General features: G+C 43.5%; 1 protein-coding gene and 1 long non-coding RNA gene across 4 annotated transcripts in view; both read left to right on the top strand.

Annotated features, from left to right (window-relative positions):
• TGFBR3 (transforming growth factor beta receptor 3) overlaps positions 1-3,349 on the top strand; it is a 123,291-nt gene extending 119,942 nt beyond the window's left edge. Inside the window, exon 17 of the mRNA XM_075098111.1 lies at positions 2,546-3,349. Within this exon, the coding sequence (XP_074954212.1) occupies positions 2,546-2,664 (119 nt within the window). The 3' untranslated portion in view covers positions 2,665-3,349. The remainder of the gene's footprint in view (positions 1-2,545) is intronic.
• A 5,681-nt stretch (positions 3,350-9,030) lies between these two features.
• The window catches only part of LOC142059352 (uncharacterized), a 62,335-nt gene continuing 46,749 nt past the window's right edge, over positions 9,031-24,616 (top strand). For 2 of the 3 annotated variants that reach the window (XR_012661298.1, XR_012661296.1), the window contains exon 1: positions 17,658-18,013. This is a non-coding gene — a long non-coding RNA (uncharacterized LOC142059352). Of the gene's footprint in view, positions 9,192-17,657; positions 18,014-24,616 lie in introns of those variants that run through there. The other variant, XR_012661297.1, reaches the window with a different exon arrangement.

Here is a 24,616-nt window from a genome sequence, read left to right as displayed (position 1 = left end):
GCGCTGTGTTTGTCACTTGGCCATAAAGAAAAACAACATGTGTTTAGCTTATAAATGAATTTATGGTTAAATGCATACATATTGTGTTGGCATGCCGAGGCTGACGCAAAGCTGTGTGCAATCATGTGGTTTGTAAAATGGGTGACAGCGGAGCTGCAAGGAGAGCCGGCGGGAGGGCGCGGGGGCCGGGGGCCCTGCTGGGGGAGCGGAGCGGCCGCCGTCCCTGTGCGTGGCTGTAGCGGCTTCTCCTCCTGCTGCCGGGGCTAGGGGTTCACCAGCTTGCTGTTTTGTGATGTTTGTGTTTGCTTGTTTTAATTAAAGGGAGGTTGCTTATCAGTGCCTTTATAAACTTATCCTGTAGTACAAAAGGAAGACTTGTACTCAAACAACTGGAGGAGAAGGGAGCAAGTCGGGAGGGGAAGAAAACCAAACAAGGCTTATGAAAGCTTTTACAGCATGATGACAGAGACATTGATTTGATGCAGTTTATTCTGATGGGTTGCAAAGCTGTTTTCAATATAAGTTAGAGCTGAAACTCAGTTTATTTTCAAGATGACTGGGAGTAGATTCTGACCTGCTGCATGTAAGCAGAAATCTGCCGCTTATGGACAAGCTACGTAGGTATTTCTTGTATTGGGTAAAATAGAATCAAAGTCTGCTCACAAAGTAAATGCTGGACTAAGTGCTAAATTCAAGAGTGCGATCCTGACCCTCTTTCTAAACATTTCATTGGCCTCCTGGGCGATGTGGTTTAGTGGTTTAGTTTGTTGTTGTTCTGTCCTGCCCCATCCCTTCTATCCTCCCCGTTCCTAAACCAGTGGGGTGTAAGGCTAGAGCTGTGCGCTGTGGGGCCTTACGTGCACTTAGAGCTGTGGCTGCGGCACGAGCTAGCAGCGAACCCGCTGGTTTCCATTGCAAAGAGCACTTGCAACCTCTGCTGTGAGAAACCCTCAGACCTCCCTTGTTTGTAGCAGGCCTCTGAATACCGAGCAGCCTGCAGAAGGACAATTTCTGGCCCGAGACACAAAGCGTTAAAGGCACACATCCTCCGCGGCCGCATTCCCGAGGAGCTCCGGGCTCTGGCAGCTGGGCAGCAGCACACAGGGCATGGGGATGTGCCAGAGCAGCTCCTGTGGGAGGAAGCTGGCTCGTCCCAGCTCTGTAACCTGCTGGATGCAGGCTGCGCCTCCGGCCTTCAACCCGTCAGAGGCGATCACTGGGGAACGGGAGCTCCACCAAATCCTGAGAAGGGAAGAAAAATTGGCCCCAGCAGACCTGGCCCATGGTGTCAGGTTTTGGATAACCTAGGGCAATGTGAGCAGATAATCTGTGTCTCTATAAGCTAAGGAGGCAGGAGATGTACCAGCCTTTGATTTATCACAGTCATTCCTGCCCACGATCCAACAAAACATTTCCGTCTTGCTCCTTTGCTGGGAAAGCAAGTGTGCTGGTGCTGGCTGCCACGGTTGGTCTGCGGCTCAAGCAGCAGCCGTCTGTCCGTGTTACCGTGCTGAGATCACAGGTTCACATCCTGAGAGATGAGCTCAGGGGAGGGGGCAGCTACAGTGCACATTATGTAAACTTAGCCTTGCCATCTGTTTTGAAGAGACTATGTTGTAATATTACTAAGGTTGGGGATTTGAGTGCTGTAACTTAAAAAAATGCCACAGTTACGGTTTCTTACACAGTCTCAATATCATCTTTTGGGCATTCACATACTGATGCAATTTTTACTTCCATGCTAGTTGAGAGCTGGATTTTTTCCATAGGATCCCAGCCAGGTATAGAAGGGGTGTGAGGAAAGCAGATGAAAAATCGAGGTTTAATCAGGAGCCATAAATCTTGCTTTAACTCCTGAGCGCTTGATTTGGCAGTCCAAATAACAAAGAGCTTTTAATTTATCATCAGTAAACAATTAACAAGGCATGATGAGTCATTCTTACTACAGGTTGCAAGTGCTACACATACTGTCGTAGCTATAGGGGAGCTTCCTGCATGTTGTATTCAGAGTAAATAAAGTCGAGTTTCCAGGGTAGCCTGTTGTTTTTCTACACGAAGAAAACTTGCCATGTCTCAAGATATGTGGTATCCAGCTGACTGAAGAAAATTGTCTTCAGCTCCACTTCTAGTAAATATGCTGCTCTATAAACTGGCATTTAAACTAAAGCCTACATTTTATTCACCTTTTTCCATTAGACAGCAAAGCTATAAAGTGGTCTGAGTCATGTAATGGGACCCGTGTGAGTGACAGCTGACAACAGAAGATGGACAGTGTCTATCTTGGCAGTTTCTGTCAGCTGTTTTTTAAATGCTTAAGAAAACAGCAGCATTATTTTCCCGGTGTGCATAGCGATGCTAAGGTGCCAAAGTCTAGTAACATTTTCAACAGTACTTGGAGTTCTGTCACCCGAGACATTTATTGCGTGGAAATGCAGACCGCCAGAACAGGAGGACTGGGAAGGGGTGGGTTATTGCTTTCAATGACAACTAATATTTTTCAATTTTCCTTCTCCCAACGCCCCTTTTTCTCTCCCCTTCACCTCAGGGGAAACAGCGGGAAGGCAGCAGGTCCCTACGTCCCCGCCAGCCTCGGAGAACAGCAGTGCGGCACACAGCATCGGCAGCACCCAGAGCACCCCCTGTTCCAGCAGCAGTGCAACCTAACTCCGGGGGGAACACAGCTGAGGAGCAACATAGGAGTGCAGAGGTTCAAAGGACTGTGTGTGGACATGAGCTTTTTAAAGTTAAAAGGATCGGTGTGGTTGCTTTTGAAAAAAATGAGGAGGGTTTTACTACGGGGTGGGGGGGGGAGGAAAAAAAAAAAAAAGACTGATTATCTTTTGGGGAAGCCACTGTGTGTGTGAGTGTGAGTGTGTATATGTGCACACAATGCATGGGTAAACACAGCCTGTTGGATCTTCTATAGCATGTTGTACTACATGTGACAAAGCTACTAATTTTACAGTACTGCAACCTGTTCTAGGGGTCCGTGGGCCCTCAATGTGAAATCTATGCCAGTTTGGAAGAATGCTGCTTTGTCTATATGACTTTTTTCTTTCCCTAAACCTTCTCATTGACACAAGATATTCATTAAGGGATTTCAACAAGTTAAGCAGAACAAAGATGATCTTAGGTCAAAGGATTTCTATTTGTCTAAGCAGGAAAGTTTCAAGGTCAGATCTCCTTGGTTAGTAACATTGTATTACTTCAGCTACGTTTAGCCACTTCTGAGTAACCTTTGTTTTGTTAAGCTTACAGCTACAGCATCTCATTTGCTTTCATGTCGTGTTTGCAGCTTCAGGTTTGTTCCAGGTATTTTTGTTTTAATATGCATTGATTTGCTAATTGGACAAGAGCACACTCTAACATTCCCTTTCTTGTTCTCTGGGCCAAAGCTCTTTACTAAAAGATATTTTTTTAATCTGCTATACCAAATACAGGCACACACAAAAGTTAAGACAAATAATGTTCTTGTGCACTAACATAGATGTGTGTGTACCTTTAATGGCAATGTCTTTATGCAAATAGGTGTATACCTAAGTATACAGAGCCTAACTTACCACTTTAAAATTGGGAAATCGGCTCAGTGTTCCTTCCATACATAAAATATATAATGCATATATATATATATATATTAAAAAACCCCAGTTGTCTCTTCAGTTTATGATACGTAGGTAGAGGAGATAAAGGTGATTTGGTTCTAATCCTTTAGCTAACCCAAATTCCCTTTGAAATAAGAGATGGTTTTGAGGGCACAAAGAATGTACGGTAGAGCCTGTTGTTTGTGCAGAATACTGCCTATCAGAATGCAGCTGTCCTCTTCAGACAGCTGTGCAGTTGTTTGTGTCAACCTGTTGTACAAACACTGCAGTCAGGTGGTCCCAAAGTAGTGTCAGAATATGGAAATGGCAGAAAGGTACTAATTGTCACAGTATTTTTTTAGTGTCGTTGCCATATCTTGACATGCAAATCAGTGCCAAATGAGAAGAGCAAAAAAAGACACTTTTAATGTGTAATTGTTTGACTGTTATGTTGCCACTTTGTATTTGTAATGTGTTCTACTGATCCTTCTCCTTTGAGGAAAAATGAGCACTGTTTTCCTCTAAAAATGAGACGAGTAACTTTCATTAATTTTAGTGAAGGCTACCTGTGTTCTGCAAGAGGGGAAGGGAATTCATTACACCAGAGTGATAGTCTGCTCTGAAGCCTGAGCTGCAGATCTCTTGTGCTGATTCTACACTTGTGCCTTGCTGATCCCAGGATGGTCGAAGTGCGAGATATGCAATAGATGCAAGAGCCCAGGATCAGGTGGAATATTACCCACTTTAAATCAAATCGGTTACTAATCCTGCAAACATTTATGCGTAGGAGTAACTGCACGCCTCGTCCTTGATAGTACAAGCACGTGCTCAGCTCGACACGTTATGGCTATTCTCAGAATCCGTGGAGGTAGTTGGCGTCTAGCTCCACGTACAAAAAGCGTTCTCTGCACCAGGCCAATGTGTGGTGCTGGTGACATCGACGGGATTGTCACGTAAGCGTAGTTATCCCCGTGCGTAAGGGTATGCAGGATTGGCTCTGTTACGAGGCGGCGGGACGATGAATGTGCTACCTGTGTGGTTGAAAAGAAAGCGCTTTGCCTAACCTTCAGCAGAATGTATTGTATAAGCATATTCTATGTGTAAAGTCTTTAAAGATGTCTTCAAAGAAGACTAGAGTCTTTAAGTTCAATCATAGCTATATTTTACTACATTAAATTTCTGTATAAAGATATATTTAAATGTTTTAGATAAATGTAAGTTACTCTATATGAAATGTTTAATTTCAATTACTGTGAAATTTACATATTTTGTAAATTCTTTCCCCTGTTTTAACCCTTTCCTTCCTCAGATATTTTAATAAGTAGTTTCTCATAGGAAGTATTAGATCTGGTTGTTGGGATGGACAGGTTGAAAACATTTCTGTAAAATATATAATTGTATATTTTTGAGAGAAACAAGCTGAACTTTCAATGGTTTTTATCAAAAAAAACTACTCTAATTTTAAAGTAATTTACAGATTTATATTTACTGTTGGATAAACCAAAAATATGTAAAGATCAAAGATTCAATTTGTTGACTTGTATTTGAAATACAGTTTAAATTAACTGACCTTGGTGTACTCAGCTATTTAATTCAGAAACGTTAATCAATCTGAATTAGTTGTCTATTGGAGGTTACCAAAACTACATGCAATTACTTAGCAGATAGAACAGCCATTTCTGCTCCAGTAAAGAGAGAGAGAGAGAGAACCAAACCCGGGCATTCCCAGTTAACAGCTTTATTACAAAAACGTATAGTGCTTTCCAGCAGGCGTTAAGCTGCCTGCAGTTCAGAGCACTGATACACCTATAAGCTCTACTATTATAGCAGCCATTCGTCTTTGCTGCAAGTTTCTGTGTGTGGTGTGGGCAAGCTCCTGAAAGCGTAACGGCAAAGCCACTGCATCCCGCGTCCGTGAAACCTGGTCTGGCCGCGCTGGACCTCACGTGGCAGAGACCCGCGGGGCGTGGAAGGCCAGCGAGACGCTCCTGTCCCAGCGGAGGGTTAAAGCAGGGCTTCGGAGGGACAGGCTCGGTGGTAAATCGACTGCAAAGGAACTTCTTACCTAAGAACGGGAGGATTGGGCTTAAAAGAGACACCTTCTGTCTGTAAAAGCTATTAGTACCATACTTTAAACTCCGAAGTAGACTGCTCGTTGTGTCGTGCGTCGTCTAATCACTAGCTCTAACCTTTTACAGCATTTTGTGTTGGACATTGCTATATTCGTGTTTCAAGAAGTCAGATCTTTTTGTTAGGCTGTTTTTGTAGCATTTTCCACGTGGAAATGGATTTTGCAAAATGTCTGTAGATGTCGATGATTGTAACCTTCCCCCTGCCCTTTTCTAACCGTTTCTCTCCTATATGTACCATTCTTTCTGTTACGTATATCTACCTCATGCTTCACAAGAAGACTGTACTGTTGGTTGTGCTGTCAGCCATTCATGTGAGGTGACTGTTCTGCCCTGTTGTTTGTCATTCATGGGGATGTTCATAGCGTTATCAGACCTTCGCTGCCATGTTCCTACCAGTTCCAAACACAATATTCTCATTTTCAAATACATAAGTGCATTTCTTTAAGATCCAAATGCCAGATTTTCTTTTTTTTTAATCAAAGAATGGGAGACATTTACTTGCTAATACCTGTGGCCAGTCTGAACACCCCATTTGTGTTTCATATTGCGTTCAGTATTTCAGAGACTTGTGGAAATGCATAGTTGTACAGTTTTTATAACCACAGTGTCATGTCATCTTAGTCTCTTGTGCATAATAAAGTATATATCAATTTATTAATAATTGATGCTGTGATTCATTTATTTGAAGTTGTACAGAGCCAACAGCAGTAGATCAAGTTCTGTCTCACCGCTGTGCCCTCACCTCCCGTAAACTTCAGTGGGAGTTGTGTGTGTTACGGCAGGATTTGATTTCTGTGTGACCACCTTGATTTTTCTCCTTTCTGTGTTCTTTTATCCATTGGTTTTGGTTGGCTTCTCAGTATTGTGGCTTCTTGCAGAAACCAATGCTGCTGTTCTTCACTCTAATTTGAAGTCCAAAGCTCTGATCCTGCAGGCGTTTAGTTGTTGCATGTTGAGACGCAGCCTCAGTCCTGATGTGCACAAAGCCTGGCTTGAGCACAGTCAAGCCTAAGGGTCTGCTGTTAGTCCTCTAGCTGAAGCAGCAGAGCTCCCTTGGGCTGTCGTAGCCTTGACTGCAAGTACGCTGGAGGCACGTAAGCAAGGCTGAGATGTGTTTTCATTACTGAAGGGTCTTCCTGTGCTAGAGCAGATAACTTGGCCATGTATCAGCAGGGCAAGGATTTGGGTGTTTACTATCCTGCTTATTGCTTTGCTTCCTGTATTTCATGTGCAAAATATTCTTTATGGGCACTCTGGGGGAGCCAGCCTCAGCGGTATTTCCCTGGGTTATTCAAAGGTTGTGGTTATTAACTCACAAAAGAGAGTTCCCTAAGAAAGGGATCTAAAATGTTTAATGATCACTTTTAAATATCAAGATCCCTTCAGTACAGAAGAGGCTATTAATTAGAAACAGTCGTAAGCTTACATGTTGCCTTACAACTCACGGAGGTGCAGTAGATTTACTGCTTCACAACAACCATATTTCAGTTTCTGCACTAAGGCAATTTTGTTTTCCTTGGGAAAATGAGCTCTGTAGAGCTGACTCTCAGCATAAAAATACTGGAGCTGCTCTTCACCTTCACCTTTAATATCTGTATTTTGACTGAAACATGGTGTGAAAGCATGATCAGTGTTTCATATGAGGAATTAATTTTAAAATGCAATTATTAGCCAACAAATGGTATATTTGCATGAGTATTTCAGACATTAAGAAGTAAGAGTCCTGCCATACTATAGAATAAGCATCAATGTTGTGCGTGTTTGTGCCAGGCATTCATGAGTGAAGCAAACACTTGGAGAGTCAAAAAATACCAAGTGCCAGTTTCGGGAAGAACACAGTCCAGAGCTTTTCTATTTTAAACAGAATTCCATTTATCACAGTGTTCCCTTCAAGACAATATAAAAGGGAAAGGAGCCAATATTTTGATACATTTTCACAGCTGTCACTTTGTAATTGTAAAGCAGATATTTATGAGGCTGGAAGTCCGTTTACGGCTTGGTTTTGGTACAGGATTCTCAGATCTCCGGCCCTAGAGCTGGCCTTGCAAACCTGTGTGCGTTTATACAGTGTTTGAATTCTGTGCATAAGAAAGGTCAAATTACATCACTTCACCTACCCAAAGAAGGTTGTGGCTTAAATTACATTTTTATAGAGTCTCATTTGCTGGAAGCCTTCAGGGACTCGCTGCAACACATCCAGAAGATGATGTGCACCGAGGTGGCTCCAGGCCTGCTGTGCAGCCCGTCTCGCCTGCCCGGCTGGCATTTAGGTATGGGCTGTGCTGCAGTTTTACTGTGTTCAGGAAAGAGGAGTCAGTTTACAGATAGTTGAGGAAGAAAAGCAGCACAAAAGTTGTTACTCTTGCGCTTTTTAAAAATGACAAATCTTTTTCCATCCAATTATTTTGGCATGTATATCTGAAGAATTGGTTAAAAAATATTTGGGTGGAGTCTCTATTTCACTCTGCTGTTACTTAATGCTACTTGTAAACTGCCAGCTCTACTAAAGAACATACTGTACTGACAAAAAACTAAACCAGTATTTTAAAAATCAGAATATTAGTGTTAAGAAGAGGGAGCTGGTTGTATTTAAAGATGCTTTAAGGGGCTCAGCAAACTCACTGTATTGTCAGCCATGTAAATTTTCTACGGTATGCCTGCTAAAATCAAAGTGCAATGGCTGCAAGAGACTCTGGGGTTCCCAGTTCTCTAAGCATTTAACTTCCAGATCTGCTTTGTAAATGGGGTGAAAGGATCAAAAAGTCCTCACTCTGTCCTTCAGGGCAAGCAGGGATATCCCATGGGGTCATAAGAGCTTGGGATGTAAGGAAAGTTGTTGCTCTACGCGGTATTTTTATTAGTCCGTGATTCTAAAAGTGATTAGTAACATTAGCTGTTAAGAATGGAATATAAAATAAACGGGAAGATTTAAAAGGATCATACACACAGCAGGAATATTTAGGTTTTCACAAAACTTTTGAGTGCCAAAACATGTCATAGAAAATTTAAATCACTGGGAGGAAACTGTAAAATGGCATGAAGGAAGCAGTTAGAAAGTGTCTGGAAATGGGAGGCTGAAGACTCGTGCCACGCTTTGGCCTGGAAGGAGCCGGAGCTGGCGGGCTTCCAGGGCCGACCTGCCCCCAGAGCGCGGAGGGCCTTCGGGGTGGGACGTCACCTGTCACCAGGAACCCGCAAAGTGTTAGGTGTCAGCAAACCGAGCAGGATTATTATTAACAAGACTTGCGGTGTTTGGAGTATGTGTATCCTTGTGATACATCCTTAAGAGTAACAGACTTTTTCAGACAAATAAGCTTTTTGTGTAAGCTAAGCAGCTCTCTCTGGCTTTTGCTTCAGGAATAAGGGCAATGAAATACAAAAGGCTCTGGTGAGGAGCCACTAAAGCAAATGACAAACCGCAGCGCTGACGCTTGGGATGGTCAGATGGCTCACATTCACGTTGCAAGGAGGAGGACAGGTAAAGCGCTGGTCCTGCCTTCTGAGGAACACCTCCACTCTCTAGGAGTTTGAAATAAAAATGTCTCTCGTGAATGAGAGCAAACTTCTCTGCCAGGCTCACGGTGGGGCAGGCGGGCGGAGGGGTGGCCCTACCGCGGGTCAGGGTGAGACCTGTGGCTCTTCAGGTGGGCTCAAAATGGCAGCGCAGGGCTCAGCACTGTCCCGAGAGGGTTTTGTGGTGAGAGGGAAGGCAGCTGCCAGCATGGGGGTGCTGGGGGACGGCTGGGGGTGCACAGCAGCTCCTCGGGGAATGCAGGTGTTCAGGAGTAGATTTGAAAGAGGATGGCCATAACAGTCCCTGTATGCCCAGTGAGAGCGTGTGAGGTGAAAGGCGGAGCTGTTGTGAAGGTATTTTGACAAAATTAAATATTGCGGTTGCAATATTATTTAAAAGATGCACATGGGTGTTGGTGGGGAGGGAGGATGACTCAGATTTTTAGCCCGATAGTTAAATTACCATGTGACTAAACCGCTGTGCAGGCCTCTGCGCCCTCTGGGGCAAGGGATGGCTCTGTACAGCGTCTCTGCGTGCAGGTGGCATCTACGCAGTCTGGGGCTCTAGTCACAAAACAGACCTGCCCTCACTCTTTTAAGTGAAAAGAGACCCAAAGGTGGGGTTTGGATCCCAATCCTCCGACAAATCATGTCAAATCCTCTTTTAGAGCGACAACGCATGCTTGTCAGGCAGCCCCGGCGCACAGGGCAGCATGGAAAACGCAGGCTACTGCAAGTGCCAGATGGTGAAGGGCGCTGAAGGTGGTCAGTAAAGAGAGACAGGAGCAGTTATAGAATGACAAACACCTGCATAAAGAAGAAGGTGGGGCTGTATTGTTATTTTACATAGACTTAAGCTGACGGTGCCCTCAGTCTGGTGATGTGGGGAGGTGATGTTGGTAATTAAGGATGGAAAAAGGAGGGAATCCACAATGAGATTATTGTCAAGTTGTTTGACAGAGAAAGTTGGATCAATGCTGTGATTACGAGTATTGTAACATGAGAAGCAGAGTGTGCTGGTTTTGTCCGGAGAGGGCTGAGGGATGATTACACTGGAAAGTGTGTACCCTGCTGACTCGCTTTGTACCATTACAAAGCCAGAGTAAGTACACCCATGTTTTTACTGGCAGTACTTAGTTAATCTTTCTATGACTTCCCTCAAATGTGTGTCCCTGAAGTGAGTCATGCTTTACTAGATGTTAGACAACAAGGGTCTGTCATAAACCATGAGACTTTTGCCGGGCCGGCTGCCTGGCCCTTCTCCTGTCCCCGTGGGCCGTGGAACACACAGGCTGATCTGCTCTGCAGACAAGGAGCGATTTCTCCTGCTCGGGTCGTGCCCATCACCTGCATCATGGGACGAACTACCGGGGAGGCCATAGTTATATTGGGAACTTCACAAATCTGGTTCTGACAAGGCATTGTCTACGGTTAATTTTGTTTTCTGCTTTAATGGTAGGAGTGGGGTTACGCCAAGCTAATTCCAGAAGATTTCTCCGTTGCATGCTTTGGTAAACTTTCATTTATGGCACTGCTCTTTCATTCAAAGGAAAAAAATTAAAAGCTTAAATAAAAATTTGCGTCATAGGCTAAGAATAAAATATGTTGAAAGTCAGACCTCATACTTCTAGAGTGCATACTTCTTAGCCAATATCCGGTCAAACAACTGTGAACCAAGAACAAATTTGCTATTCTTTCTTTTAGAAGCTGTGAGAAATCTTAATTACTGTGTTTATTTGAGTAAGGACAAATAGTATGGTTACACGGACCCCAGCTACATTTTTATAGCTTTCCTGCACTTTTGTTGAGCAAGCAAAAGCAAAAAGACAAAGCTGTGATTCCAAAAATCTAGGTAGTCGTGCATTTCTGTTTTTAAATATAAATATACATGTGTATTCAAACATACACCATTCCATCTAGCAGTGGGAGAACTCAAGAAGGGAAAGTGCCAATGCGTATGTTAGAGGACAAACGCACGTGGACATGAATAGTGCAGAAAGCATTTAGAGTATGCAAGCTGGTGCTCGTGCGAACACGCGTTTTACATCTGGAGATATGAATCAATTGTGCTTTCAAAATCTTAAAGGTCCGGTCTCTTTGCTTCGTTCAGGCAGTCAGGGGAGCCATCAGCTGTGCTTCCAGCATGGCCGCTGGAGGCAGGCAGTCCCTGAGGCTCACTCAGCACAACTTGCCTCTCTCCTGCATGGGCACTGGGGAGAGCCTAGAGGAATTCCATTCCCAGCTGAGCTCCTGAAGCTGACTGAGGTCAATCCGGATGTCCATCTTCTCTAGGCAGCGTTGCTCAGGTTGGGGGGCAGTTCTTACAAAAATCATGTAGTTGAATGGGAACGAACTGATAAATTCTCAGAGCTTATGTGTGCTGGTGGTGTCAGTGTAGACACACAATGATGTAAATTTATTTTGAAACAATCAACGAAGGTAACAGTTACATGGAAGGAGGCTAGAGGAGGTCAGGGTCACTGCCATGCAGGTATGCAGCTTCTGTCTCTAGGCAGGATAACTCAAGTGTTGCCTCCTGCTTACAAAGCTTTAAGAAGATTTCTCACTGCATTGAAAGAAACCAATGTGTGTAGAACTGGAGGCACTTGCCAGCATCCAGGTTCAATGCCACATTTGAAGGAAAAAAGTCTGTTGTTATTCAGAGTCCATATTTCATTTTTAGAGCAAACTAAGGGCCGGATTCTCAGCTGGTATGAACCTGCTCCTTCGCCTTCAGTCAAATCGTGTCTGTTTACACCAGCAGAGCATCTCTCAAATTCATGCGCTGTTCTTTAGCACTGAATAACAGAATTATAATCTGGCAAGCAGCCAGTCTGAGCAGCTGCCAGTGTACTTCAGATCCAAAGATGATTCCTTGAACCCCAGCTCTTCCCCCCTTCTTTAGACTTTTATTGAAAACAGGACCTATTCCCTAGTCTCTCAAGTCATACTTCTTGCAACTCTAGTTCAGCACACTACCCGCTTTCTCCAAACATCTGAGTTACGCTCTGCGGCTGTAAAGCCTTTTCCCTCAATTCCAGTCAGCATTAAAGGCTCTTCTTTCCAGCTGAGGGTCTGACAACTGCAGCACTGGTCCTCCTGTTTGCATTAAAGTCAAGAAGGCTCACATTTCAGATCAGCCAGTGCAAAATGCCATACTCTTTTCTTAAAAATACATGTCTTCTGAGCAGGGTGTGCAAGGCAGCAACGCACTAGAGCTATTCTGGCTTCAATGAATTGTGTAGGTTTTACTATAAAAACCCCTAAAGAAGGTTGGAGCGGGTGTTCCAGGCAGCGCACATGCAAAAGCATGAAAAATAATGTGTTAATTGGTCACACTGCGTCGCAGCACATGTGCTGTGGTACTGCACAGCAAAGCCCACGGGCTCTACCTGACACTGCGAAGGCCTTGGTGGTTCTGCACCTGATCACAGCACACAGAGGGCGACGCTTGAGACCTCTTCCCTCACGGAGGAGTTGTGGGCTTGCCCAGCCAAGTACACCATGATATTTGACGTGTTTTCTTTCTGGAGTAAGATCACTCTTGTGAATGGAGAGGAATGCTGCTGATGTGCAGAGCACTGGGCTGTGTTTCCCAGGTGCTGTCACTTCTGAACTTGTGAAGCCAAACAGCTTCCAGGCTGCCGACGGGCTCGCTCCTGACAAGTGTGACAGCCATCAGTGGGCCGCTGCTGCTCTTGTGTCTCTTTTCTAAGCCACACTTGGTTAGGCTTCCAAGGAAAATGCTAGCATTAGTCATACGTGAATCAGCTGTAACTATCCCACCCACTATAAACCCTATTCACGTTGCCTGATTCCAGATGTTTTTAACTGGCAACCACTTTAAAGTGTGTTCACGCTCTGGCCGGGACAGGGCTAGTTAGCACTGCGTGTGATGAAGCTCACTTACCAGTGAGGCTTAAAAACTCTTTCACTGATCCAAGTTTTCAGGAGGATTTCTTTCTCTTTTCCCCTTGAGCTCATTGCCATTCCTGCATCGAGTGCTGTCCCTTCCCACTTCTGAGCATGCTTTTTGGACGAAGCAACCACATCTCTAGCTTGACACTTTTGCCTTTGTTTTCTGGAAGAGAGTTTGTAGGTTAGGTGACCTCACAGGAGATGCAGAAGTAGCATGTGGCGTTTGAGCACTTTAATATTAAAGAAATATTTCCAGAAACCTGTCTGCAAACTGACTGCAACTTGCATTCAGGGCTCATCAAATGCCCTGAAATAGCAACCAAAATAGTAAGATCACACACTGCTCTTAGACAAGTAGTAAGTAGGAAAGGAAAAAAAAGCTATTTGGGATAATTATGTCGGTTGTGTTGAACCCTTTGGGGAGGATTTTAAGTTTATGGAAAGAAATTGCTGTCCGGTTCTGTAAATACAGACATGTGAAGCTGTTGCACAGTGCTAAAATTATTTTTTAAGGAATTAGAGTAGTTCTTTTATCAGTCATCAAGTTGAACGAAACCACTCTTCATGTATCATGGGCTATGCTTTCAGCACACTGTGATTCATTGTCCAGGACTAAGATATTGCAGAGATGTTCTGTGAACTTCTCATCTTTCCTAGGACTGACTGCCCTAGAAGTACACACTGTGTGACCCCTGGCAAAAGGGTTATACAATGTGTGCTTCAAACTCAGCCCTGACCAAGTCTTTCATGGGAAATCTTGCATTTTCCCTGAAACTGTTTTATTTTCCTGAAGACTTCTAGTGCTAAAATTAAGCCTATTTTAAACTGCTTTGCTGAATTACATCACACAACTTTATACCTCTGTCTGTGAACTCAGACACGTACTGGCAGCCAGCTGAGGAAATGTCACACCTTTGTTTTGTTCTTCTAAAGGACTTGATAACTGCGTGTGGATGTCATTAGGACAGTAAAAACAGGCTCAGGGAAGGATTGTCCATTTCTTTTTTTCTTGAAGAAGATTGGTTGATCAAAGCTCGCATTTAAAACCTGCAAAAACATCAGCTTTTACTCTCTGTAACACAGTAATAAGAACCTTTCACTGGTGATGCTAATTAAGAAAAACATTTCTCCGTGGCAGTGTTTTTCCTTTGATGTTCCTATCAGGCCAATGCAAACAGGCAAATGCCAGAGAGCTGAAGCCGTATTGCCTACCAGCATGTCAGTAGTACCTAGTATCGCAGGGCTGTTTTCCAACCAAGGCACGTGGGGTTTTGTGTATAAATTTTTGGAGCCCTAGTGGGAATTTCCCACGTAAACCTCTCTCTTGTCAATCAGTTGAGCAATTGGCTCTTTACTGTTATTCTCTGTTTATGTACCTCACGGTTTGAGTTCCTTTTGCAATAAAAGTTTCTTGAGATAATTTTCTTTCTTTTTAAATCCTGATCATGACAAAGAAGTCTTAGCAGCCTATTTCTTGTTAGTTGTTGTTATTCGTGCTACTCCAGGTACGGCAGTACAGTTGAATTACCTTTAGAATGAAAGGTTCACACATTGTAAATTAGACACAGAATATATCTGTTTAGGCCACCTTGCCTGCATGTCTGAGACATCTGGAGGTTTGATGCGGATTTTTTAGCATAGAGTAACCGCTGCTTTCTGTGACACAACTCCTGATTATTACCTGAGTGAGTCAGATTCTGGTATCCAGATGCAGGAAACTCAGAGCTGATCTTGATAGGTCTAAACCCAGGGATTTGGGGACAGTTTATTATACTGCCTGGTATTTATCCAAATCTACTTTAAGCCCTTTGGGGGCAGCTGTTATCTGCTCTGTTTCATTTAGGCATCAGTTCTCAAGAATTATGTTCCCCAGCCAAAATGCCATTCAGGAAAGATAACCTTGAACTTCCTATGGAGCAATGTAAAGCACTCCACGGGCACAGTGCCGTGGAGAACCCAGCTCTGCCAGTAACCCTGCCAAGGCATTTAACTTTTCTCTGCCTCGCTTTTCTTTCACATGAGGCTTTCACATCCGCTTTAGTGCATTAAAGATGATGCACATCTGAGAACTGACATTCCAAGAGGGGGGTGGTGTCTCTGTTCTACTTTAACTACTTCAGCAATCTGCATGAAAATGTTAAAGGTTAAAACACTTTGCTGTTTAATGTTTTCTAACTTTTCTTGCTGAAAGATACATTTTGCCAGGTTCAAAAAAATGCAGTCCTTCACTATATTCTTAAAGCATTATAAGCCATTTTCCCTAAAATTTTGAAGTATGTATTTCTTGTTCCTATTGTTAATTCGCTTTCCCCATGCAATCTGCAAAGGTGAAACAGTGAAATACTCAGTACTGTTTCCTACTGCAAACAACAGCATGAATTAGAAATAAATGAGGCAATTTTATCACTAACAACAGGTATGTCCATGAAGAAGTGGAACTCAGAAGTTGTTATTTTAGGGACACAATCCCTTTATTGACAAAGCTGACTTTTTGGGGGTTTAGATACTGTTACTTCTGAATACTTAAGCTACATTAAAGGAGAGTACATAGGATGTAGGAGGTTATTCTTCCTCTTTTTCTGCTCCGGGTTATCATCCGGTGTGTTTACGGGACAGTTCATCTGTCACAACACGCAGAATTTGTGGAAGAGTGAATCTGCACAAGTGTTCAATGTCAGACTGTAAACTAAACACTCCCAGGAATGGGAGGTATCACGAAGGGATTCATGTGGTGAGGAAACACCGTTGCCCAGGGTAAACATGAAACAACCGTGTTTTGTTAACTCCATATTTCAAAACTAATCGCATGCTCTGAGATTACTTTGGCTCTGAGTGATTAATGCCGTGCCCTATATTACTTAATAAGCTTTTCACTCTTGTGTAGAAGAACGTTGTGTAGATGCTGGACGTAGAAAATATCCCAGCTTAATAAAGTTGATTTGTAGGTCAAGAGAACTAATCTCATAATCATCATAGATGATTAAAGGATGTTGAAACACACTGGATTCCGCACTTCCACCAAGGCTAGTTATTTTAAAATTCCTCATGCTGAAAGGATGAATGTTGTATCACGGCTGGATGAATCACACCCTTTCGGTACAAAGTACCCTCCTATTTAGAGACCTGTGTGACCACAGCCGGCGCCTCTGGTGTGGCTGAGGGTCAGCACGGCTCTCCCCAGCTCCCAGGCTGAGGCTGACCACCAGGTTGGGTGCTGGGATACCTCGGTCTGATCCTAACCTCTGTCTGCTCTGTAATTAGGATAAACGACTTTCCTTTTTTGTACCACTGTTTTCTTTGCCCAACCTTTGTGTGGAGAAAGTCTGAACGTTTGGCAGCAAAATCTGCCTTTCCCTTTGTGGGGTTTTGCACTATGGTGCTCTCGCCTTGCTAGGAATGGGAGGCACCCTGACCCCTTGGGATTTGTTGGATTCCTGCCCACTGTCCTGCAGAGTCTGCAGGCTGGAGTGTCCTGCAGCAACCACATTGCTATTGCTCTGGGACGTCTTCCTCCACCTCCAGCCAGGCATATCCAACTCACTCCTTCCATAGACTCTCCATTTGGAATTCTTCCTACTGTGTGCTCCACTCAGACTGGAAAGCAGCGACATTCAAATAAACAAGAGTACTTACTAGTGAAAAATCCATGGGTAGTAGTTTTACTGGGAGCATGTGCTCTATCCATGATCACCTCTCTGAAACTGGGGTGAGAAATCGGAAGCAGTGGCAAGGGGCATCTCAAACTGGTTTGGAGATTCTTTGGAATACAATGTGAAACACAGATTGCTTTCTGAGACATTTATTTTTGTGTGATCTGATTAGCGTATGCTGGGTGCGTTATGGAGGTGACTCACTCGTTGCTTGGGTGCGGGGGGGGGTGAAAGAGAAACAAGAGCGGTTGGCTGTATCATTGCAGAAAGCTTTAAATTTCCTCTGGTAAACTCTCTGAGGGATTCCCATTTTAGCTTTTCAGAAAAAAACCTCTCATCCTATTCTCAGCCTAATGATGATTTCACTTGCAGAAGACGACATTTTCCCCTCTGTGCAGCCAGCTGAGAACAAGGGCTACAGGGGAGATGAAAAAATAGCAAAGGAAGGAGAGGCAGGGGGCAAAAGGAAGATTAATTAAAATCAGAACTTCCAATACATTGCAATTTGTGGTTGTTTGGGGTTGTATATATACTTCCCTGCAACACAGTCATCCAGCTGTTATCCTAACAGAAATCCACTTAATCAGTTACATCAATAGGCACAAGAGTATGGTTCTTTTTTTTCTTATTCCAATTAACTTTCCCATACTGAGTATGCACTAACATTCATGGTTCCACTAGAGTATCCATTTGCACAGAATATTATATTCTTAAATCTTACTTTCATTTTTGACCATGACAGTAAGAACCTATTGCCTACAAAAATCTACTGGGCACAGCAACCCGCACGTGGAGACAGGACTGTCTCCAGAGGGGAGCCTGCTTTACTTTGCTTGAATGGTAACTTTGGTGGAATAGGATTACAAAAAAAATCATCCTAATGCTTCTCCTTCCTCATCAGGTCCGCTCATTCAATTGACTTGAGGTTTTGGTGCCAAAAGTAGTGGTTTGTTTTTAAATGGCTTGAGTTGGATTTCTCCTACGTGCCTTCTGTTGCTATTACAGCTAGCACAGCTTATTTCCCCAGCTCAGCAGGAGGGTTTGTTAAATGAACATGAGTGGGTCAACTGCCTGCACCTGCCACCACCAGGCTCCCGGTGCGAAGGCTGTGTGTCCCAGGTGGGGCTGTTGCCTGGGGACTCTTTCCTGGCACAGGATGCAGCGGGAAGGAACTGAGCACCTTCTGTGTTGGAGCCTGCGCTGAGCTTGGCAGGCAAAGGTAAGGCAGCTTCAAAAAAATTCATGTGCTGGATTTTTATTTTTGAAACAAAGCCTTTGAACCTGAAATTGTAGAGGTACAATATGAATATGAATCCTACGGTGATTTTTGCATGTGAGCGTAAAGTTCTATCCAATAGTAGGGGGGAAAAAAGAGGCCTTGAAATGTGTTTATTCAACCTTTGTCAGAAATAATGTATTAGTGCTGATTTGAAAGGCTGTGTGGACAGATCTTGCAGATGCTGAAACGGAGGGATTGCTTTAGCTAACATATGGAAAATATTTACAGACCTTACACAATGGTGATATATAAGAGTAAACAGAATGTCAGATAAGCACTGCATTCCTTTATTTTCACTTAAAACTCAAGAAAAAAAAAATATGCCTCCCTGCTAGCAGGGAGAGAGGAATGGCTTGATGTTTGAGGGCAAACTCATCTGGGGAAAAATGTGCATGTTAAGCAAAATGAAACATCAGTTTTTAAATCCTTTCTAAACTCAAATATCGGCATCTCCTCTGAAGTCTGTGCAAAAACTGACTTTTGTGGAGTAGGAGCTTGGGTTGTGGCTTGATTTTCTATCCATTTCCATTTAACTTGCAATTAAAAGTGAAAATGTCACAATGACTTGCATCCTGCTTGCAGTGGCAAGGGGGTGTGTGTGTCTGTGCAGGCTGGGAAGGGAGGCAAGCCAGCCCCTGGGGCGAGTTAAAGGCTGCTCGTCCTTTCCTCGGCCACCAAGGTAATACTAGAGTATTTCTCATGGCAGCGAAACTCTGGGAGACTGAAAGCAGCAGGGTCTCACTGTGTGGCAGCTTGGATGGAGGGAGCAGGCTGTGGTATGCAGGACTGAGCAGTGCCTCTGGCTCTTGCCCCTCGTGGCTGTGAGCTGAAGGCAAGACTTGGATACTGAGCTCATCTTCCCAGAGCCGAGCCCAGCTGCTTGGGCTTAGGTGTGGTTCCATTTTCCTGTGGCTTTATACTATTTCAGTGTTTGTATTAATGCATAAATCTGTATTTTCTTGCTCGCAAAGCTCCTAGGGATTCCCCGGGAGCATTGCAGAGGAACAGTGCTGTGCCCTAGTGCCTGAGCCGTGACCGGGGCCCGAGCAGCCCAGGGTCATTGCTCAGGAGGAGAAAGGCAGGAGCACGCTGACAGCCCGAACGGGACACAGCGCAGCTGGTGCTGACCATGCTCCACCTTCCAGCAGCCAAAGCAATTCCAAGAGGTTTATAGACACAGGCTTGAGTTACCAGAGTTCTGCTGTAGATTTATTTGTATGGAGCAGGGTCCTATGCAAACGGTTTCTCATCTGCCTCGAGTGGTGGAAGGCTGGACCAGTGATGCTTTTTTTTTTTTTATTTTAAGGCATAAAAGATAGCTGGCTTTCTAACAGACACAATGTTGTGAATACATAGGAAATTAAATACATTGCTAACTCGGCAAGGAAATAATGCAACTTAGAACAAGTGTGTTACTAAATCTGAGATCTAAAAAATGTGGCTTGTGTAAAATATTGGTGGTTTGAGACAATGACATTTTAAAATATTGCTGACCTAAGAATTTTCTTTGACTTTTACTGTTGTTTCTTTCGGATGTGCTTAGTTGTTTATCTAAGCAACTCTGGTCATTGAATGAGAGGTTTCAAGAGAAAAGGTAAAGGGAGGAAAGAAATTTATATAGGCAAATAGAAATAACTTTTGCTATAACTACACTTCTTTTGTTTTGCAACTTTGAAACAATATTAAAATGTATTTATTCAGTAAACTCTTCCATGCTTCTAAAAAGAGCAGGGCTGAGAATACTGATCGATACCAACATGCTTGGGAAGTACCTAAGATTTGTTAGTTTAGGCACAGACCTGCAAAGAAAGTCTAATGTCATCATGCTTGAAAAAGGAGTACTGTGGCAAAGGGTGATTCCAGTGCAGCATAAACTTGGTTAGTTTACAACACGATCTTCGTTTTAATAAAAACCAGGGGAATTCATATACAGTGCTGGCAGAAAGTCTGAGGTGAAATCAGATTTAGCTGTAGATACCAATAGGAAGTATAGCTAATGGTTGCCATTGCTACATTTGTTTATTGCTGCTTAAGCTTTTTAAGGTGACTAAATCCGTATGTTGGTGGCTTTTTATTTTGTTTGTTTTATTTGGTGTTGGGTTTTGTTGTGTGTTTTTTTTTTTAACGGCCAGTCTGTAACTGTGTCTGAGGTACTTTTTATATGACTGTGGTGTACTGGTCTACTCTAAGTTCCACAGACAAACATGCACCAGATCACTTGCTGCTCAGTGCTCATTCGTGTCAGTGCTGGGTCCAAAAAGAACCAGCTGTGAATGCATCTGAGCTGTCTCTGATACAGCTCCAAGTCTGGAAAAACTAATTCCTCCCTCTCTATGCAGACAGTGTTGTGCAATGGCCTGAGCTCATTAAATACTTCTGTCGTACCAGGGAAAGTAACCTAGGTACAGCATCTACTTTAATGGCAACTGGCTTGTTGAGGCAATAGATGTTTGGGTTTGTTTGAGTTTTTCTGCAACCTACACTCTGTTTCTACAAACTCATTTTTTATGTTGATAGAGTTACAAGAGATTGGTGCAACCATACCACCTCGGCCACTATTGCTGTGCTATTTTGCCTGCTAAGCAGAGCTGAGAGACATTACTTTATGGCAGACTTCCAGGAATCAAGTTAATACTATCACTGCTGTACACACAAAACCAGTGTTATGGAGTTTCTGTTACCTGCTTACCAACTGCTTTAAGGAAACATTTTACAAGACAGATTTCCTAAAGATGTTAAATGGTACCATGAACTAAGGTGGATAATTATTAAACCATATGGAAAATCAAATGATAAAGCAAGAAAAACAACCTAGGCACTTTGGTATGTGGTATTGTAATGTTTCCTGAAAGCGGTGAGCTTGGCTAGCAAGATTTCTATCGTCATCCCTTTCCTGTTCTAACCCCTATATCCCTTGGCTCTGTAGTACTCTTGCAGGTGTTGTTTGTTGCAAAATGCATCTAACCCCCAAGGAATCTTGACAGCTACTTCTCAATATACAACATACTGTTTGTGCCACCTGATCGCTGTTTCTGCTTTTGGAGTTAGATGTTTGCCATAGTTTTTCTTCATGAAGATTTTTTTCAGCTGCCTTAGTCATTTTAGTGTTTACAGGTCTGCAGTTGTTGACAGCATTAGCAGTATTGTTTGTTCCCTTTCCTTCTGCAAGTAGTCTGATGCTACACAGAAACACCATCTCACCTACTTTCCTATTTTAGGACTCCAGCAAGCAGCATAATATTCCTGGGCTGTTTATTCTCTGGAGCCCTACTCCAGCATCAAAGACAAGGGTCCAAAATGAGGGCTGATGGATAGAAGCCATTATTGTGTTCAGGTACAGCATTAATATTTGTGCTTTAAATTCATAAAATACTAATGCTAAGACAAGAAAATGGCCACAAATATAGTCTACAACAGCAGTGTGCTTACAGCTTGCAATGGTAGCAGGCTGCAAGCTGGTCTCTCTTTGTGAGCAAATGGATATTCTAATTTCTCATCTCCTTTTCCAGGTAGTCAAGACAGGGAAGTATAGCCTATATTCAGGGCCAGGATAATCAATTCCAGAGTTGGTGGAACTGCCCTAAGATTAGCAAGGACTACATGCTCACAGTGGGGACTAGCTTGGGTTTGCTAAGACTAATTATTAAAGTGAAACAGAGCAATAAGAATCAGGTCTTGAAAAACTCCAGTGATCTTAGGGGATGTAGCCAGGACCAAGACCAGAGTTACAGTTAGGGTAAGAAATGGAAAAGCCAAGGGCTCCAGGTGGTACAGAGGCAAAAAGTGGCTACCAAAGGAAGGGGTGGGCTGAGTGAGGACTTTGTCCTGGACAATTTATGGAATGACTGGTTGATATGGAAAAAGGTATAGTTCATGCCTAGTATTATACTAGGGTTTAGGCTTAACAGAGAGACAAAGCCCAGGTAAAAATAATCCAAAGCTGAACTTTAATCCTAGTCATAGGCTGAGCCCTAACCCATAACCCCCAGTTAGAGCCCAGAGGAATAAGCTGCCAGGGATCAAATGTTTGCACAGCCCACTTTTCCCTTTGGCAGCTGTTAGGTGCCTCACCCCACCTGGTGCTCCTAACCCTAGTTGTTCTTGTTTACTCTAACACTAACCCCAGATGTTGGCTGACCAGTATATAATAATGCCCAGTTATCGCCTAGACAAATATGCCAGGAATTATTTTTTGTGTAGCTGACCTATTCTTTTGGCTGCCCCTTTGCATTCTGGCCCTACCTGGAGCTCCGAGCTGTGTTTCTCCTAACCCTATGTATGGGCTGAACCTCAACCCTCGATCACCAGGCATGGCCCAGAGACCACCTCCGAAATCCTTGTGCAGCCTACCACTTGCTTTGGTAGTCTCTTTTTAATCCCTCAGCAGTTGGAGCTATTCTTTCAAGGTAATGAGCAGATTAGGTGGTGATTATCCAGCCCTGATTACATCATGTACCTAAGAACAAGTACATTACAAAGAAAACATTAGATAAGACAAGAAATACCTCTTATCCAGGCCTATCCTACTTGGCAGCTAGGCAGCTTCTATCTTGGTCTGTACTGAGGCTTGTTGTAGCTAACCTACTTGACAGAGCCTCTCCCAAAACCTTCCTGTCATGGACACAGTTTGTGTGGTTCTCGGACACAGGGCAAATGGCCTCTCTGGTAACGCAGTTCGGTATGTCCTTTCTCCAAGGTCACGGTTTCAGAAGGTTGGATAACTAATATTTCAGGACCGAGATCCTCTGTTCAACAAATTCCATTTTACATGTAGCCTTGCATAAATGATTGCTAACCCAAGCCATTCAGCTAGGGACAGAATTGCTGTCAAGCCCATGGAAATAGACTAACAAATGTGATGCTGACCAAATGTCTAGTACATCGTATCACATTTTTGAGAGCAACCACAAGATAAAATACTCATTCTTTGGCAAGGGGAGATCTCAATTAGGAGGTGCCAAAGGAATTCACAAAGCTTTGGAAAGCTCTGCGTATCCCTTCCTCTAGGGAAAAGGGGAACTCGAACATTATTTCCTTGACTGTTTACAGCTGAAAATGAAAGCTGGAAACCCAGCAGGGACACAAAAATTTCAACACAGTTTTGTTGCCACAGTTAGTGCTCTGTGGAATATTGATTCTGAAGCCATTGAGCTTGTTCTCAGGAGTCTGTTGTGCAACTTATATTGGAGGGTTTGCATTTTATAATCCATTTGGAATTTGCAAGATTCTTATGCATGTTGATTTATAAAAATCAAGGCTATGTACTGAGATTTTTTTAGATCTCTACTGTGCTAACACAGATAAGAGAAGGGTGTATTCAACAGCCCAGTCACTGCTAACTCAAGGATTAGCAGGCCACCCTACCTGGCCTTGGACAAGGCAGCTAAGATCAGTTAAGACATAGAAGGTCATTAACAGCAAATTCTCCTTCTAGTGTCCCTGAGATAACAACTGCTAGAAACACATGTTGATGTGAACGAGTATGTTTTGTTCAGCAATCTTCCCTAGCACTGGGTTTATCGTATTATTAGTATGATTGATTGACAGTTTAAGAATCTTCCCCTGCATCTGGCAGTGTTTGGTGTAAGCACGGGTGTGTTGCAGAGTGGTAGTGTGTAAAGCAGCAGTGTCTGACTCTTTGTAGCATCCCTGTTGGCACTAAAATTTACTCTACCTTGGCAAATAAAGACTATCTTGGATCTGAGGATCCTTAAGTAAGTTTTACAGTACTCATCTCCTTTAGTGTGGGCTCTTGTGCGTGTGAGGGGTTGCCATAGTCTGTGCACCACACAACCTCCAACTCCTCCTCTGCCTCTGTTTGGGTAGAAGGCTGAAGGAATTTTATTTTAAGAAAAAAGGAAATTCTGACAGTTTGGGGAGATTCAAAATGCACTCTCTGCTGCAGCTCTAGGGAAAAGGTGTCATTTTCTGTGTTGGTGAACTAGCCAAAACCAGCACCAAGAAATGGTGGAAATTAATTAGCCCAGATAACTAGCAAAGTTCTTTTGTTTGAATTTGCTGTGAGCGTTTGTCTTATCATTAATAAGACAGCACCAGTTCCCTCTCATTTGTTTGTCCCTAGCTGCTCCCCTCAGGTTTTCCTGCTCTTAATTAGGCTTGTTTACCCATACTTCCAGTTGTATTTGCTGCTGACCTGCCTTTTTTTCTTGCTTTCTACCCTCACACCCCATTGGATATAGCATGCAATTAACACCACGTTTCAGGCCTTCCAATCACATCTATTAAAAATCTTGTTCTTAGGTTGGAGATCATGCACTCACGTTTGCCCAAGATTTGTGGTGCTGGGTTCGCAGCGTGAAGCTGAGAGGGAGCAAGCTACTTGACGTACTTACCCTACTTCAAGGGGAGGTTTAGGTTGGATATTAGGAAGAGGTTCTTCCCCCAGAGGGCGGTGGAGCCCTGGAACAGGCTCCCCAGGGAGGCATCACGGCACCAGCCTGGCGATATTCAAGAAGCACTTGGACAACACCATCAGCGACACGGTGTGAATTTGGGGCTGTCCTGTGCAGGGGCGGGAGTTGG

Source organism: Phalacrocorax aristotelis, chromosome 6 (genome assembly GCF_949628215.1).
Source record: "Phalacrocorax aristotelis chromosome 6, bGulAri2.1, whole genome shotgun sequence".
Taxonomy (NCBI): Eukaryota; Metazoa; Chordata; class Aves; order Suliformes; family Phalacrocoracidae; genus Phalacrocorax; species Phalacrocorax aristotelis.
Note: the sequence above shows the minus strand (reverse complement) of the source record. Positions and strands in the feature narration are given on the sequence as shown.